The sequence below is a fragment of the Telopea speciosissima genome, chromosome 10 (genome assembly GCF_018873765.1).
Source record: "Telopea speciosissima isolate NSW1024214 ecotype Mountain lineage chromosome 10, Tspe_v1, whole genome shotgun sequence".
In the NCBI taxonomy this organism is placed as follows: domain Eukaryota; kingdom Viridiplantae; phylum Streptophyta; class Magnoliopsida; order Proteales; family Proteaceae; genus Telopea; species Telopea speciosissima.
This window is the reverse complement of record NC_057925.1, coordinates 4,964,726-4,981,832: the sequence shown is the minus strand read 5'-3', so window position 1 is coordinate 4,981,832 and position 17,107 is coordinate 4,964,726. Positions and strand designations below refer to the sequence as shown.

The window sequence follows — 17,107 nt, the reverse complement described above, 5'->3', positions numbered from 1 at the left end:
TGAGCATCATCTCAAAAAGAAAAACCCAATAATATGAGTTGGTATGAATCCTTATTAATTGAAAGGCCGTACCCAGTGCACAAGGCTCCTATGCTTTACATGGGTAAGGTCAATTGTACGCAACCTTACCTTTGTTTCCAGAGAGGCTGTTTCCAGAAAATCAATCCTTATTAGTTTAATTGACTCTAATTTCTTTAATTCTGTTGTTGCAGAGATTCTCACACGCCTGGGTTAAATTTGGTATGAATCCTTATTTTGTTCTTTGCTCTTATGTATTACCTCCCTAATGATGAAATAAAGTTGGTTAGATGGTACTGAATCAAATAATTCTGATTTTATTTTTTATTAAATTCTTAGTTTGCTTGGTTAGATTGGTTTCCAAATGTTAGTTTTTATTTATTCAAGGCTGATATTCACATGTAGAAGTGGAGTTGGACTCTGCTGGTTTAGCCGTTAGAGGGAGATCTTTATCCTTATCGCTTACAAGCTTCAATTGGAGAATTGAAAAACATAGTAGGAGTTGACTTGGACTTCAACTTTAGATTTTGAGGTCAGACAACAGTTCTTAATCTCAGTTTTCAAAGACAGATAAAAGCACTTGAAGGAAAAAAAAAAAAAAAAAAAAAAAGCTCTTAAAGTGCCACATTTGGCATTAACAAGGAATCGAACGAGATTTTAGAATCAAAATTCCTCGTATAGGCTACGTTTGGTCGAAAGGGAAACAAAAGGGAAGGGAAGGAAAATTTTCAATTCAGCATGTTATGTAGTCATCTTGTGAATATGCCATGAAGAGAGAACATTCAATATTTAACAACTACGATAGAAAGACCGGTTTAACCGGGCAAGATGGGGTGCTAATACCTTCCCATACTTGTAACCTGACTCCTTACCCGTTCTTTGGACAGACCATATGAAATCACATGAATCTGTTCGATCACTCGGACATAATCACAATCATTGGGTCGTATGCCCTAATCCTAGGTGGCGACTCCATTTTTTATGAAACATGATCCCAATCCCCATGAAGATGTATCAAAACGATACGTCATGACACTATGAAAGACAATTTGTCACCATAAGGCCACGAAATCCTAACCCGACGGGGATGCCTCCATCGAGCATTTCCACTGTGGAACTAATTCGAGACCGCGATACTTACTGTGGCGACTCCACTGGGGAAACATGGGTAAATACCCAGTCGTGGTCAAGCTTTCAAAATTAGATGCTTCCGATAAATGCAAGAATGTTCTCTCTAATATTGTGTGAAAACATGTATAACTAACCTTTAGTGTAATACTAACTGCATCATGCATCATGTTCGAAGTGATATCAAACAACGAGGGTACTCCTTGTTGTGCCTCTACCCCCGGGGAGGTGGGCACATCATACTAAGTACTCTGAGGTCGGATGATGGCCGCTTCTTACACCACTTTCATGCACACACACATGACATGGGAACACACTCAGCCCCGTGGTTAGTTGTAGGACCCCATGTGTAGTAGGGGTGTCAATTCCAGGCCTGGTCCGGCAGGCCCGACCGAGCCCGCCCGGTTAAAGCCTGACCCGAACCGGACCGAATCTTAAACGTGTCGGGCTTAAGCCCGACACGTTTAATAATAGGGCGGTCTCGGTGTGGGGTCCTAACCCGTCGGGCGTCTGATCGGACCGACCGTTTTCAAGCCCAACCTAGCCCGCCCAGCTACAGTCCGACCTAGCCCGACCCTTTAAGCAAACCACCCTCCATTAATCCATTTAGCCCACCTGATAACCCTCTCTCTTTTCCTATTTAACTTCTTAAAATGATTAGCCCATTAAGCCCAAATTAATGGGCAATTCAATTGATGGGTTTCCTTAACTCAGAAAAATGTTTATATTCTTCTCCATTAAGCTTCTCATTGCATAGAATCAGAACCAGACATATACAAAAAGGGCTGGGGGTGTTCTTGCTCCAAAGAGAAAACAAATAGCAGGACGAACCCAGTACCGTTAATGATGATTGAGCTGATAAGCATAAGCACTTCATAAATTTGAGTTAATTATAATTACAAAAAGAAACAAATCAGTAAATAAAAACTAATAAACATAAGTTCTTCCCTTTTTTTGATAGAAACTAATAAACATAAGTTTAGGATAAAATCAAAAGAAGAATACAACTTCACACTTTATAAAAAAAAAAATTATTTGGTAAGAACACACTTTATAACTTTGGTGACAAATTTTGGTTTGGGTAAAATAACAACAAGATACACCCTTAGATAAAGTGATAAACTATACTAAGAAGGTGGAATATAAAGTCAAATTATTATAAATTGATGAGAATCTCTTATTTCACCCTTGGAGAGATGTGGGCATGCAATGGATTTTTCATGACAACAGTGAACTCTAGCTGCTCTGACAAGTCAACATCAACTCCCTCAACAGCCGTCCATTTGTAATCTCTGATCAAATTTGCTACAAAAAACTCCAGATGCAGCACAGCTAACCCAAGTCCTGGGCAAATCCTCCTCCCTGCACCAAATGGCATCATCTTAATCTCCCTAGTCCCTGTTATATCAAACACTTCCCCTTCATCACCCAAGAACCTCTCTGGTTCAAACTCCATTGGATCTTTCCATACCTTTGGATCTCTCCCCATCTCTGCAATTGTGAAATTCACTGCGGCATTCTTTGGTATAACATGGCCGTCCAACACAATATCTTCAGTGACAGCATGTGGCAATACGAAATGGCCTGGTGGGTGTCGCCTTAGCCCTTCCAAAACCACAGCCTTCAAGTATGGCATCTTCGCTAAATCTTCTTCTTTGATTTCTTCTTCACCTGTAACCACAACTCTTTTGATTTCTGAATACAACTTTTCTTGGGTTTCTTGGTTCTTCACCAGGTTAGCCATGATCCATTGAAGTGCAGTAGATGTTGTGTCTGTGCCGGCATTTAGAAACTCTGAACAAAGAGTCACCATTTCTTGTTCTGTGAGCTTTCGTCCCCCTTCATCATCTGGGATTTGAAGATTGAACATTGTATCGACGTAGGAGACGAATAATTCATCTGGGTCTTCTTGTTTCTTCTCCATTCGTTCTCGTCTGGCTCTTATTTGAGAGCTTATAACGGAGTCCTGTCTCTGGCGTATATCAAGCAATTTCTGCCAGCGTTTTCTGAAGAATATTTTTCCCAATTTAGGGAAGAACGCCAATACATTGAATGAACGGATATTGACAAGTAAGGTTCTCTCTACGTCTTCGATTTCTCTAATGACCTTCTCATCAAGTTTATCGCCAAAGCACATGAAAACCAATAAGCAGAACATGACAAATTGAAAGGTATCAATTACACGCAAAGGCTCACCTGATTCACCATGGAATCTGAGACGCGATTTGAGGATCTCCAAAACCCATTTGCGGGCATGAGAAAAGGATTTAACCTTAGAAGGATGGAGGAGTTCAGAGGTGAGGTTCCGTCGAAGGACTCGCCAAAGAGGACCATAACCAGCAGAGTTGATGTTGTGTTGGTTAGTAGTAATGATGCGGCTCGAAGCGCTGGATGGTGGGCGGTCGGCAAAGGCGGCACCATTCTCTACAAGGGCTTGATGGGCAAGAGAGTGGTCTGTGATGAAGATGGCTGGGCGGGAGCCAATGTGGAGGGTTATGATGGGGCCATACTTGTGGCGGAGGCTTTGGAGGATTGGTTCAAGGTCAGAGAAGGATTTGTAAAACCAGAGTAAGTTACCGATTATAGGTACTTTAGGAGGGCCTGGTGGGAGGGAGAGGTTTGTTTGCTTGGGTTTGCTTTGGGAAGATGGAAAAATGAAGGATTTGAGAGCTGCGCAGATACAGAGAGAAAAGAGGATGATGAACCAGACTTCCATTACAGAATGTTCTCAACACAGATGAAAAGATGTACTAATGAAGATGTTGTGATGGTCTATTGGCTTAAATTGTTTGATATGTGGTAGAGAATTTGCGGGGATAATGTTTGGTGGAAGACGACAAATCAGAGAGCAAGGCTTTAGATTTTCATCTTACACGTGTACTGGAGAGATCCAAGGCCTTCTTACTCTATCCAGAAGATACTTGCAGGTCTTCGTCAGCCCTCACCAAGCCCTCCAAGCCCCGATACGAATGCCAATGGTCTCTGAGCAATCCAATAACAAAACCATCTCCACTCTCGATTACAAAATTCTCCCGGGATACGGTGGCGACTATACCGTCGTCATCGTCGTCAATAATTGTACCTTCGCTGAGCCCGTCAGAGCTGATTGCTCCAGAGGAGGATTGATTCTGCTTGATTCCACCAACGGTGGTGGCGATCGAGACATCAATGTTCCTGAAGAAATCGAAGCACCGAAAGAAGCTCCTGGAAGCTTGAAGATTTCCACCAATAATGGAAATACTCTCAGGTATTTAGTTTACTCAGTTACTCCATCTCTATTCCCCATTTTATTCTCTTGGTTACTTACTGATTTAATTATATTTCTGATGTAACTAGATTGAGCACAGAATTAACTGTATGGAAAATTCAAAATTTTAGAACAAATTTAAGATTCATCAGTATTTAATTTTGATTCAGAATTGTACAATCGGGTTTCACTTCCCATTCTCATCCATGGTGATTTTCTATTCTAAAGAGCGTCACAGTGCATGAGGTTTCCGCTACTGCAGGGTCTGGGAGAGGCAAATGTTTGCAGAAAATGTTTCTATTTTTGGAACCCACAACCTGACTGTTTCCATTTTCTCTTCTATTTTATTTTTTTTTTTAAAAAAAACTAAAATTGCCTCAAATATTATAGCTAATTAAATTAAATTGGCAAGAAATAGTTATCTGACAGCCAATGAGTTGTAATTGTTTTGTAACTTCTTCATCACCATGCATGGGCAGAGTGGTGGTATTGATATCTTTTGTATCTCATTAACTATGATCATAAAATACTCTTGGAATTTTTTTTATGCCATTTAGAAATGTAAAACCTAGATTGTTAATGTTAGGTCCTAATACATGTTTAATGAGATACTAGTTTGATACCATAGTAGCCAATTAATGAATTGGTGTTTTGATGGTCTGCGAAACTGTCCTGGAATTCAATTCCTGTTCTTCCAATAATATTCAGTGCAATATGTGTTAAATCTTCTAAGTAGCTAGGGCATAGTTTAGGTAGGCATGGTGGGTGAGCATACCAACATCTGATTGTGTGATGATTTTATACTCTGTTCTAGAGTTAAATGTCAAAACTGGATAAGAAAGGAAAAATGATCATCAAATGCAAATTGGGTGCTTATGTTTGGTTGATTGGTAGTTGTTTTACTAAGTTTGCAATCTTAATTTATTGCTAATTTGACATCCTGATTTTTGTTGCTATGTAGGAAATGGGGGTTTGAGAACCTAGTGTACAAGATGTGAAGAGCACAGTGACGAGGGATAGGAAGTACGGAGTGCAACTGTACAAGCTTTATGTGACAGGAGTGCACATCGCAACATGTGGCCGGAAAGACGCAGCATAAAACAGACCGCTGGATCAAGTAGCTCCACTATCATGGCGCCATCATGTAGCGCTGTGATCCATGCTGGCAGCACATGAACAAAAGAGCTCACATTTGAGGGAACTTCCAATGTCCTTGACAACACCATGAACAAGTTGATGCATCTGTAAAGAGGTTTGAGCTCAAGACTATTGGGACTAGCTTGCAAACTCCATAGTAACAGTCGTTCCTGACTATTATTTTTGTGTGTGTTTTGGAACAGTAATTCATTTGGGTTCCTTCTTGTATGTATGGTGTTAACGAGTATACAAAGGGTGGTAGTATAGAAAAACAAGGGGTAGGTGTGGTGAAAACTTCTTTTGATCGATAGAAAGTATACTAGTAAAATTTGTCCTTGATTTTAGGGGAATTGTTCCATTGTAATTGCTAATTGATATTGCTATAGAATAAGAATAAATAAAAAAAAAAAAGGTGACGCCTATGTTAGAATGATGTAGGAAAGCATCAATGTCATTTCTATTGAGAGTGGGGCCACAACCAACTAAATTGGTGGAGATAAGGAGCTCTCTTGATGAGCAATGGAGATGATGTGCTCTTACTTCTCATTTGAATTAGATCAGAGGTATTTGTCGGTAAGTTTAATCAGTTCCTAGGTTGTTTGCATAAGTAGAAAAGATGGTTTCAAGGATGCTTTCGAACCATTAGGGGTTGTATGAAACTATGAAGGAGTTTTCAAACTTTTCATTGACTGAAACAGGGGAATCTTGCTTATATTGGAAATGAAGGATGATCCATGTACCTTATGCCTGTGTTTGTGATGGTCATAATTGGATTTCACATTTCATAAGATGTAGTATTTAGAATGTACTTTGGATTGAAATTGGGTGGAATGCACTGTAATCTAAGAATCTTAAGTTTCTAAGTGTAACTGTATTTATTTGGTGTTCAAGTACTAGAAATTGCAAGGCATTATGGTTTTCTAGAAGATGTAATTAGTTTGTCTACACTTGCTGCATATGCTCTGATTTTTCATCATACTCTTCCCTGGCATTTGTTGGAACATTCCGAAGTATCATTTGTGATAATTTGGAGCTCACCCCTTATTTTTCATACTATGGTTGACCTCATCTCTTTTAACAGCAGTAACAAGAAGATTATAATAAATAGTGAGCACGAAAAACTACTAGCCTTGTAAGTAATGAGCCCAGAAAACTACTTTCTGAACAGTGAGCATAGGGAAACAGCAGGTGGTTCCTCACGTAGGGACAAGTGATTGTATAACAATTTGGATAACACCAGAAAAGAAATTCAAGAGTGGAAGGCCTAGAGACTGTGACTTTAGGTAGTAGATGTAAGAGGTGGCCAAACCACTCTAAATAATGTCTTTTCCCGTGTATTTTTTTCAGTTAGAGTAGCTTGTATTGCATCATCCAAAATAGTGCACATTGTCTTAGCATTTCCAATTCATCCCTCTTGGATTAAATATTTCGATCACCAGTTTTGAGTCATCAGTTGCAATTGAGACCAACAAATTAGTCAACCATATAGTGAGGAGAGTCACCAAAATGTTGTGTAATCTGTTTTTTTATATGATACAAATAGAGTTGCTCTTCTAACTAGGCAAAAAAAGCTTTTATTGCATTATAGAAACTCAAAATAGAAAGCAATGCTGGGCATGCCCTGTCTCCCCACACCCTGAAATAAAAATAAATAATTAAAATATGAACAAATGACAATGGTTCAACAGAAGACCCACTAGTACAACTCAAAATTGAGCCCGGATCCACTGCATGTATGGCAACGCTCAACATGATGACCCAAATGGGTATTAGATAAAAGGAAGACCTTGTTAAAACCAAAATTGGGGAAAAATAAATTGTAATTTTACTTTTTTTGCTTTTTTAGTACAACACATTTCTTTTTTTCAATGTTAGGTAAATCTTGTTATTTCATATGTGTATTCGAAATATATACAAAGACAATAACAACTATATAATATTTAGTTACTTCCAAATTATTTTGATAATTTGCAAAAGAACTTAAGATAAACTATACTGAGAAGAGTGAATATAAAGAAGTAATTAATAGATTGATGAGAATCTCTTATTTCACCCTTGGAGAGATGTGGGCTTGCAATGGATTTTTCATGACCACTGTGAACTCTAGCTTCTCTGACAAGTCAACATCAACTCCCTCAACAGCTGTCCATTTGTAATCTCTGATCAAATTTGCTACAAAAAACTCCAGATGCAGCACAGCTAACCCAAGTCCTGGGCAAATCCTCCTCCCTACACCAAATGGCATCATCTTAATCTCCCTACTCCCTGTTATGTCAAACTGTTTCCCTTCGTCACCCAGGAACCTCTCTGGTTTAAACTCCATTGGATCTTTCCAAACCTTTAGATCCCTCCCCATCTCTGCAACCGTGAAATTCACTGCGGCATTCTTTGGTATAACATGGCCGTCCAACACAATATCTTCCGTGACAGCATGTGGCAATACGAAGTGGCCTGGTGGGTGTCGCCTTAGCCCTTCCAAAACCTCAGCCGTTGTACTATTTACCTAAAACCAGCTGCCGCTGTGATCTTTCTGCCCTCCGCGCATGGTTCGTAACCTCGGATCTGCTGACTGGGATCGGTATTGTCCATGACCGATCCTGAGATTAGACCAATCCGTCAAGGTATTCTAGGATTGGTCAACTCGGTTGGATTAGCCGATCCGATCTAATACTTGCCATTTTGGGGGGGGGGGGGGGTTGGCAGATATTTTAGTTTTTTTTTTTCTTTTTTTGAATTTTTTATCGATCTTTATCGATTTTTTATATTTTATTAATATTTTGACCGATCCAAAACAACTTGGATTTTGGTCATTTTTTACTGATCCGGATCAATATCAGATCGGTATTGACCATGACCGATCCCGAGTCCAATACCTGGATTTTGAACCTTGCCTTTGTGCCTCCCCATCCCCCGCCCTGCCCTCTCTCCTCTGTTCTGACCTCTCCATGTACGTAGAGTTAATCGAACTCATATGCTAAGCTTAGATGGCAATATCATATGTACACCGTCGATAGCCACACGCCACTATTGGTCAACTTCCCCCCAACCTACTTCCCTTTTCTTTATAAGAATGTTTAGCACCTTAGTCATGCCGTTGTAAAGTTAGATATTAATGGGGTTTAGAATAACAGAAAAAGGGAAAAAAAAATGTTGTTTGGTCATGTGGCTCTTTCCCTAGATACAAGAACGTGCAAAATTACTGATCAATCTCCCTTAATAAAAAATCTCATTCGTGTTTGATGCTCTTGTGCAAGTTCCCATTGCCCCATGTTGGTGCAGGGTTTACATGACAAATCAGCCCAACAAAAAATTAGGAAAAAAAAAACTCCACATTGCCAACTTAAGATATGTACTCGAACAGGGCTTTCTTATTCATTTTCTCTCTCTTCTCTATCCATAATGGGCCTCTATGTATGATATCATTATGTGCGTCGTCACTGATGTGGTGTGGGAGATTGCTCCTACGTACACTGGAAGCCTAGAGAACCCTCTCCATAAGAATATCCACTGTATATTGTCGTAGGCTGAAAAAATCCAAAATATTCTAAATCTATTATTAAATTTCACTACCAAAAATAAATTAGTTTTAATAAATAAAAAAAAAATATTTTAAAAAGTATGGTTATCAAATTTTATATAGTTACACAATCATGTTTACAAAAGCTTTCTTTTGCATATTAAAATTGATTTCACTTCTCTTTCTTTTCCTTTAGTTGCAACTAAATGCGAGGCAAGGCTTTTCTTTTTTCTTTTTTTCGTATAAAATGTTTTTTTTTTTTTTTTTTTCTTTTGGGGGTGGGGGGAGAGAGGGGGGCGAGTGGGTTTTTAAAATCCCCTATAAAATGTTACACTCACAAATAATGTGAACCTCTTGAGCATCCAAATCACCAATTATAAGAACATTTTTTTTTTTTTTTTATTTTTAAATTTCATTCCTTTATTTTATACCACAACATCACTTTGATAAATAACTTTAAAACATTATAACAGAAATGTGAAGAAATTTAATTAATTTGTAATTTAACAGAAAAATACAATAACGTAGTCACGTTCCCTGAATTTGAGCCCCAAACTGTCTATCACATGACGATTGCAGTGGACGTTTGGGAAAGGGTTTCCACAATGGGTATGCATGAACCCCACCTCAATAACTAGTAGATCTCACTTTAATTTAATTATTACTGGTGAAACCTAACCCAGAACTGTTCCATTGGCATTCTAAAAATGTTCAACTAGAAGAAGTGAGAGAAAATGAAAACAAGTGTTCTGGTGGACATCTATATCATCAACAACTGTAAATGGATTAAAATATAATTATTGTGATAATCTTCTTTTGCAATAAGTTGTAGATTAATATTTTCTCACATAATTGTCAACCAAACAGTTCATAATGAAGGAAGTTTTCTTGCCAAATATCTTGATAAACATAGCAGTGAAATTCAATTTGGGGTTCTTCTAAATGGCTGACCCTTTGCCTATAAACATTTTCTACCATGATGGAATTTGGGGAATGGATTTAAAAACTGCAATAAGATAGGAGATACATGTAGTGCACACAATTTTATTTTATTTTTTTCTCTTAGGGGTGGTGTTGTCCCTAGGCTCCAATTGGTTGCGAAGGAAGTGGGAAAAGGGAAGGAAAAGGAAATATTTATATTTTTGATAAAATATATTTTACTTACTAAGAAAATATTTGCGTTTCCCTTGCAACCATACAGAGCTTGAGGAATTGTCGTGTTTACAAAAAGAAATGTTATTAGTATAATCAGCAAACATGATTTTGATCCTTCTATGGCTTTCAACTACAATCAAAGGTTGGATCTTCCAATATGGATTGGTATTGGCTGGCACTGATCCAGTGGGTATAGTGCCGTACCATGTGACAAATCAATTGATCCAAATTGGGATCAGCATCCGGTGGTGATGCAGTTAAGATTGTCCAATTGGCCAATTGGGACTTGGAAGATTTTTTTGGATTATAATTAGGTTTAATAGGCTTTGGGGCTTTTATTTTTGGATTTATTTAATGTAATAAACCTGTATTATAAACCCATACTTAGAATCTTAATTCTCAATATGAGTTAGGGTTTCCCTAGCTGTAACCAAGGTTACATAGGAATTATAACCGATTTTCCAATGTTCTTCTACTAACCCCATCATTGGTTGAAGCTAAGATAGACATGTAATTTCACAAATTTGAATTGAAAAATAATTTAAAAAATGTAAAATCTTGCATTATTTCTTTGATTAAGGGTATAATAGGAATTTGGTCATCGGATTCAAATATTTTGTTAGCCTCCTTTTTTTTAGATTCAATACAAGGAGTATGCAAGGTACTAATATCAAAGAAGTCCTTATCCAGTTCTTGCACCTTCAAGCTTTCTGGTTCTTTTCCAAATCCAAATGGTGGTCATCATCCAATGGATTGCCCTTCTAGAAAAATCAGAAAAGCTCGGAACTCTTTTGTATTCAATCATTCTAACCCTTCTCTCCTTGGCACAGTACCTAATTCCTCTCTTGATGGCGATGGCGATGGCGATGGCGATGGCGACCAAATGAACCGACGCAAACCATGATTAATTGCTTGGTGTTTCAAACACTTGGTTCGCTTTCCTCTTTCTGTATTGGGGAAACATGGTCCGGTTAATTAGAAAATGAAATGGAAAAGAAACGGCAAATTTCTGGAAACCATTAGGGAAAAACAGATACAGACATCACAAGATTTACAGCATGAGAAGATGCTTGCACGCATTGGGGGCATGCAGATAAAAAGGCATGAAAAAGGAAGCAAAACGTAATTCACTGAATGACCTCAAAGCATTGCTCTCTCATTTGAGAGTTGTCCTTCCATCAAACATTAACCCTGCACCATACCTTACTAATATTTAAACCCATTTCACCATTACAACACCTTCACATTAATCCTTCTTTTCATTTGTCTTGAGAACATTCTCTAATGGAGCTCTGGTTCATCATCCTCTCTTCTATCTGTATCTGTGCAGCTATCAAATCCTTCTTCCAACTCTCCTCCCACGGCAAACCCAAGCAAACAAAACTCTCCCTCCCACCAGGCCCTCCAAAAGTACCTATAATTGGTAACTTACTCTGGTTTTACAAATCCTTCTCTGAACTTGAACCAATCCTTCAGAGCCTCCGCCACAAATATGGCCCCATCATCACCCTCCATATTGGCTCCCGCCCAGCCATCTTCATCACAGACCATTCTCTCGCCCATCAAGCCCTCATTGAGAATGGTGCCGCTTTTGCCGACCGCCCACCATCCACCGCTTCAAACCGCATCCTTACTACAAACCAACACAACATCAATTCTGCCGGCTATGGTCCTCTTTGGCGAGTCCTTCGTCGGAACCTTACCTCTGAGCTCCTCCATCCTTCTAAGGTTAGATCCTATTCTCATGCCCGCAAATGGGTCTTGGAGATACTCAAGTCACGGCTCAGATTCCATGGTGAATCAGGTGAGCCTGTGCATGTAATGGATACCTTTCAGTACGTTATGTTCTGCTTACTGGTTTTCATGTGCTTTGGTGAGAAACTTGATGAGAAGGTCATTAGAGAAATCGAAGACGTAGAAAGAACCTTACTTGTCAATTTCCGTTTTTTCAATGTACTTGCGTTCTTCCCTACTTTGGGGAAAATATTTTTCAGAAATCGCTGGCAACAATTGCTTGATATGCGCCACAGACAGGACTCTGTTATAAGCCCTCTAATAAGAGCCAGACGAGAACGAAAAGAGAAGAAACAAGAGAACCCAGATGAATTATTCATCTCCTACATCGATACAATGTTCAATCTTCAAATCCCAGATGAAGGGGGACGAAAGCTCACAGAACAAGAAATGGTGACTCTTTGCTCAGAGTTTCTAAATGCCGGTACAGACACAACATCTACTGCACTTCAATGGATCATGGCTAACCTGGTGAAGAACCAAGAAATCCAAGAAAAACTGTATTCAGAAATCAAAGGAAATGTGGGTTCAGGTGAAGAAGAGATCAAAGAAGACGATTTGGCGAAGATGCCATACTTGAAGGCTGTGGTTTTGGAAGGGCTAAGGCGACACCCACCAGGCCACTTCGTATTGCCACATGCTGTCACTGAAGATATTGTATTGGACGGCCATGTTATACCAAAGAATGCCGCAGTGAATTTCACGGTTGCAGAGATGGGGAGGGATCCAAAGGTTTGGAAAGATCCAATGGAGTTTAAACCAGAGAGGTTCCTGGGTGACGAAGGGAAACAGTTTGACATAACAGGGAGTAGGGAGATTAAGATGATGCCATTTGGTGTAGGGAGGAGGATTTGCCCAGGACTTGGGTTAGCTGTGCTGCATCTGGAGTTTTTTGTAGCAAATTTGATCAGAGATTACAAATGGACGGCTGTTGAGGGAGTTGATGTTGACTTGTCAGAGAAGCTAGAGTTCACAGTAGTCATGAAAAATCCATTGCAAGCCCACATCTCTCCAAGGGTGAAATAAGAGATTCTCATCAATCTATTATTTACTTCTTTATATTCTATCTTCTCAGTATGGTTTATCTAAGGTTCTTTTGTAAATTATCAAAATAATTTGGAAGTAACTAAATATTATATAGTTGTTATTGTCTTGTATGTATTTCGAATACATATATGAAATGACAAGATTTACCAACATTGAAAAAAAGAAAAAAAACAAAATAAGTAAAGTCACAATTTATTTTTCCCCAATTTTGGTTTTAACAAGGTCTTCCTTTTATCTAATACCCATTTGGGTCATCATGTTGAGCGTTGCCATACATGCAGTGGATCCGGGCTCAATTTTGAGTTGTACCAGTAGGTCTTCTGTTGAACCATTGTCATTTGTTCATATTTTCTTTATTTATTTTTATTTCAGGGTGTGGGGAGACAGGGCATGCCCAGCATTGCTTTCTATTTTGAGTTTCTATAATGCAATAAAAGCTTTTTTGGCCTAGTTAGAAGAGCAACTCTATTTGTATCATATAAAAAAACAGATTACACAACATTTTGGTGACTCTCCTCACTATATGGTTGACTAATTTGTTGGTCTCAATTGCACCTGATGACTCAAAACTGGTGATCGAAATATTTAATCCAAGAGGGGTGAATTGGAAATGCTAAGACAATGTGCACTATTTTGGATGATGCAATACAAGCTACTCTAACTGAAAAAAATACACGGGAAAAGACATTATTTAGAGTGGTTCGGCCACCTCTTACATCTACAACCTAAAGTCACAGTCTCTAGGCCTTCCACTCTTGAATTTCTTTTCTGGTGTTATCCAAATTGTTATACAATCACTTAGGGCTGCAACAGGGTCGGGTTGGGCCGGGCTTTTTAAAACCCTAGCCCAACCCTGAATCCCATGTGTCTATCTCTCTCCTCCTCAAAAAGGGGGAAGATGTGTCTTTTCATATGGGGAGGAGAGAGATTGATTCATGGGAGTGCTGGTGTAGGCCACACTCCCCGAGAGAATTCTTTTTCCCATCATTTTATTTTGGTGTTTAGATACCCCCTCCCCTATCCGTCTAGCTTTTGGGCTTCTGTCATTGTACTTTGTTTATTCACTTAATTAATTTCCATTCATCCATAAAAAATGAAATTTTCCTTACAAATAAGAAAAATGGAAAACTATATAACAAAAAAACAATAAGGAAAAAAGAGCCTACCAAGCAGCGCGCCCTATGCCCAAACACAAGAATGGCAAAATTTTTACCCTTATTGGATGCCTCACGTCGATGCAGCCTGGCAACAATCCCCCTCCCAAAACATAAAATAGAAACATCATAGATGAAGCTATGTGATGGATTTGATACCTCCAATTAAGATTGGATAGTGTTCCCTTCTTTTTATAATTAATGTATGTATGGCTTAGGAAGGATATCCAGGTACCTATTTGAGTCTTTTTAAGGTTATAGTGATCTATCCTGCTAAAGACTCCTCAAAAATGAAAATCTGTGATTCTCATGTCATTTCACATGACATCCACAAAGGGCTCAGTTGCATCTCCAGAGAAGTCATAAAACCCACAAATTTTTGTTGTTGAGACCTGAAATCTCACAAATTGAGAAGGGAAAAACTCCGAGCGGTGAGCACAAGGTTACCCGAGGCTTTCTAAAAAAATGTTTTTTTAGAACAAAATAAAAAGGGCATGCCCAGTGCACAAGGCTCCCGCCACTGTGAGGTCTGCAGAGGGTTATACTATACACAGCCTTACCCCTATTTTTTTATAGAGAAGTTGTTTCCAGACTCGAACCCGTGACAACTTGGTCACAATGGAACAAATTATTATTTTTTATTAACTAAGAAAATTTAGATTAAAACATAATAGAAAGATTATAAGTCATACAATTTGATGTTATCTGGGAGGTTCTAGCATGCATTGCTAAGTTATGTGCAAACAATATTAAATGTCTGGGTTGCTTAATTACTATAACATACCAGGAAAAAAAAAATTTGAAGATAGTTTTAATGTCTTGAAGAAGATGATAAAGTTCCCAAGGCCATGGGTTGATCTCCTCATTTGTCAATCAATTCTTGAGTTCTTCAGAATCCGTCCAGATTGTTAGTTCTCTGCATTCCAATAGAAGTGCCCCTTCAAGCCTCTCTTTGAGTCCTCTAAGTTATGTCTCATGTGTTGTCCCTGCAAATCCAAAGTTCATTGAAGATGCATATAGGGTTGCCTTAGGGGTTAGGGGCTAGGGGCTAGGCTAGGGCGTGTAGAGGAGAGCTTTCCAATCGGGGCATTGAGGTGATCAGGTGAAATTTTTTGTCTGGAGTCACATTAGTGAGCAGGTTCGGTCGGTAAGTCCCTTGGTACGCTCATAGAATTTTTGTTTGAAAATTAGAGCAGATCCCCAACCTCCATTCTTTGAAGTGAGGTTAAAGCTTCCATCTGTGATCAACATGCCGGAACCCATGGTCTCCAGTTCTACATAAAATCCCATTGGAATCAGAGTTTGTTGTTGTGAGATATTCTGAAAAAGTTGGAGGTTCTCAATGTTCTCAGCTCTTTTGTTGGTCAGATGATTATCATATTCACCCATCTATTTATTTGTTGGAGAATAATAGGGGGATGAAGTTTGTTGGTATAAAATACAGATCTATTCCTGTTTTGCCAAATGAATACAGAGTTATGCTAGCAATTCCTAGCACTCTATCTCCCTCAGATTTCATCAAAGTTGTATCATCAAGAATCATATGTGAAATGGCTTCTCTCAGATTACTTCTTTGTACAAATTCAGTTCTAAGGCCCAAAAGTCCTCCCGCACTGATTCTTTTTGAAAGCAGGCACATTAGGAAGATATGCCAAATGGTTTCAGTTGTCTCCTTATACACAGGGCAGAGAGCCAAGTTGGGATTTAACTTTTGTAATTTATCCCCTGTGGATAAACCATCATTAAGGACCTTCCAAAGGAAAAGTGTGAATTTTGGATGAGTTTTAAGCCTCCATATCCGGTTCCAAACCTTATGTTGACCATTGGTGCTTCGAACAGAAACAAGGAAAGTTGTGGCACTCTTGGTCGATATGTTCCCAGATTTAGTGGTGAAGGTAAACAGTTTATCCTCATGGGGTATTGAGAGAGAGGGATTGAAATGATGGTTTGACTGATAGAAGGTGGAAATAGGGAGGATATGAGGGAGGTATTCCAGGATCTATCAATGATCAATTCATCAACTGTAAGGTAATTTCTGTTTTGTTGGACAACAGAGGGTAGAGAAACTCCTTGATGTAGTGGGATCCAAGGATCAGACCAAATGTTGACATTGGTACCAGTTTCAATGGACCACCTTACCATATTTTTGAATATAGGGAGCACAACACGGATACTGTTCCAAGTCCATGACCCAGCAGTGAAGTTGTTTGTTGGATCAAGGAGAGATATTGACAGAAAATACTTGGACTTTAGGATCATTGCCCAAAGATGGTTTGGATTGTGAACTAGCCTCCAAGTCAATTTCAAGAGAAGAGCTCTATTATGGTTCCAATGGAGTCTAATGCCTAGACCACCAACACTCTTAGGTTTACAAATTTTCCCCCAATGTATTGGGGAGAAACCTTTATTCGATGAGATGTGGTCTATCTAGAAAGCTGAACTAAGGAAATCTAGTTGAGAACATAAAGACTTTGGGAAAAAGAAGCAAGTCATTTGAAAAGAAGGGATGGAATGTGTAAGTGTCGCGGTCCCGAATCAGTCGGGTCAGGGTTTTGTGGCCTTATGGCAACAAGTTGTCTTTCATAGTGTCATGGCGTAACGTTTTGATACATCTTCATAGGGGATTGGGATCATGCTTCATAAAAAATGGAGTCGCCACCTAGGATTAGGGCCTAGGGCCCAATGATTGTGATTATGTCCGAGTTATTGAACAGATTCACGTGATTTCATATGGTCTGTCCAGAGAATAGGTAAGGGGTCAGGTTACAAGTATGGGAAGGTATTAACATCCCATCTTGTCCGGTTAAACTGATCTTTCTATCATAGTTGCTAAATATCGAATGTTCTCTCTTCATGACATATTCACAAGATGACTACATAACATGCATTCTATCAATATGTACACTATTT

At 38.9% G+C, this 17,107-nt stretch overlaps 3 protein-coding genes across 3 annotated transcripts; 1 reads left to right on the top strand and 2 right to left on the bottom strand.

The window, feature by feature from the left end:
• Window positions 1-2,323: 2,323 nt before the first annotated feature.
• Window positions 2,324-3,862, bottom strand: LOC122643939 (cytochrome P450 89A2-like). Its single transcript, XM_043837513.1, has one exon. The coding sequence runs from the start codon at window positions 3,860-3,862 to the stop codon at window positions 2,324-2,326; it is 1,539 nt and encodes a 512-aa protein (XP_043693448.1).
• Window positions 3,863-7,537: 3,675 nt separating this feature from the next.
• Window positions 7,538-8,477, bottom strand: LOC122642303 (cytochrome P450 89A2-like). The gene is made up of 2 exons (XM_043835743.1): window positions 8,404-8,477; window positions 7,538-8,025 (listed from the first exon to the last, which is right to left on the bottom strand). The coding sequence occupies exons 1-2, from the start codon at window positions 8,475-8,477 to the stop codon at window positions 7,575-7,577; spliced, it is 525 nt and encodes a 174-aa protein (XP_043691678.1). The 3' UTR covers window positions 7,538-7,574.
• Window positions 8,478-11,471: 2,994 nt separating this feature from the next.
• Window positions 11,472-13,067, top strand: LOC122643940 (cytochrome P450 89A2-like). The gene has a single exon (XM_043837514.1). The coding sequence runs from the start codon at window positions 11,487-11,489 to the stop codon at window positions 13,020-13,022; it is 1,536 nt and encodes a 511-aa protein (XP_043693449.1). The 5' UTR covers window positions 11,472-11,486; the 3' UTR covers window positions 13,023-13,067.
• The last annotated feature ends 4,040 nt before the right edge of the window (window positions 13,068-17,107 follow it).

What these genes read in the sequence shown, in the direction of transcription:
- LOC122643939 (XM_043837513.1), bottom strand. Translation starts at nt 3,862, where the DNA reads ATGGAAGTCTGGTTCATCATCCTCTTTTCTCTCTGTATCTGCGCAGCT.
- LOC122642303 (XM_043835743.1), bottom strand. Translation starts at nt 8,477, where the DNA reads ATGGAGAGGTCAGAACAGAGGAGAGAGGGCAGGGCGGGGGATGGGGAG. An exon ending in AGGCAAGGTTCAAAATCCAG is followed by an intron (nt 8,026 to 8,403) that starts GTATTGGACTCG and finishes TTAGGTAAATAG; the next exon opens with TACAACGGCTGAGGTTTTGG.
- LOC122643940 (XM_043837514.1), top strand. Translation starts at nt 11,487, where the DNA reads ATGGAGCTCTGGTTCATCATCCTCTCTTCTATCTGTATCTGTGCAGCT.